At 50.9% G+C, this 960-nt stretch overlaps 1 protein-coding gene across 4 annotated transcripts in view; it reads left to right on the forward strand.

Moving 5' to 3' along the window:
* Window positions 1-960, forward strand: part of Ak7 (adenylate kinase 7) — a 59451-nt gene that overhangs the window by 33115 nt on the left and 25376 nt on the right. For all 4 annotated transcript variants that reach the window (XM_023719665.1, XM_023719666.1, XM_023719667.1 and 1 more), the window contains one exon: window positions 217-294. In XM_023719665.1, the coding sequence (XP_023575433.1) occupies window positions 217-294 (78 nt within the window). The remainder of the gene's footprint in view (window positions 1-216; window positions 295-960) is intronic.

Genomic DNA, 960 nt, shown 5'->3' on the forward strand with positions numbered 1-960 from the left:
GTCTCCTCTTTCAAACTGGAGCTCCCCAAGGGCAGAGGCCGGGCCCCATTCATCTCCTTCCTGGCATGGTTTTGGAATAGAGGAATGCCCTCAGCACGCTGTCCTCCACCTCCCAGATGCCACGACCTTTGTACTCGGTGGTGTTCACGCTGCTGCAGACCTTGTGCATAAAATCTTGCAGGCAAACCAAATAACGCCTCTATTTTTCCTTAACAGCTCATCAGTAAAAGTACCGGCCCTGGCAAAGTCCAGAAAGTCCCCAAAGAAAACGCTTTCCTCATCAAGGACCTAACCGTTAGTATCTAGGAATTTTTAAAACTCTTCCTAAATATTCCTGATTCTGAAATACTCAGATCATCATGTCTGGCTCCAGCGCCAACCCCTGCGGTGATTATGTTTCTCTTTTTCCAGCCTCAGTTTCCCCTAGAAAATACACGGAAGGCTCTCTGATGCCTGAGCCGCTCCGCCAAGAGTGAGCGTTGCTCCGTGGAAAGCCCCATTCCGTGCCGTGGCTCACAGAGCCCGGGGCTGTAGCTCTGTGGTGAGCGCTTTAACCGGCTTTAGGGTGCAATTCTTGCTGAAGAGATTGTGTATAAATATTGTGCCTGAATACTTCGTAGAGACTGATGCCGTGGATTGTTTCTGAGCAGAGCAAGCTGGGTGACATTTGGGAGTCAGAGGGAGTGTTTTCCACTATGCTTACTGGGATGTGCGTGTGTGTGTGTGTGTGGTGTGTGTGTGTGTTACTGACAACTGAACCCAGGGCTTCGCTATGAGCTATGCCCCTTGTGTTAGTTACTCGTCTCTCGTTGCTGGGACAAATACCTGACACTCAAAATGAGGGAAGGAAAGGTTTATTTAGCTCACAGTTACTGGAGGGTTCAAGACACTGGAGGAGAGGCCGGGGGCTGCCGTGTCCAGGATGACCCTCTCACACCTCTCAGGAAGCACGGGCTGGCC

The sequence above is a fragment of the Octodon degus genome, unplaced genomic scaffold, assembly GCF_000260255.1.
Source record: "Octodon degus isolate 3935 unplaced genomic scaffold, OctDeg1.0 scaffold00070, whole genome shotgun sequence".
NCBI classification, from domain to species: domain Eukaryota; kingdom Metazoa; phylum Chordata; class Mammalia; order Rodentia; family Octodontidae; genus Octodon; species Octodon degus.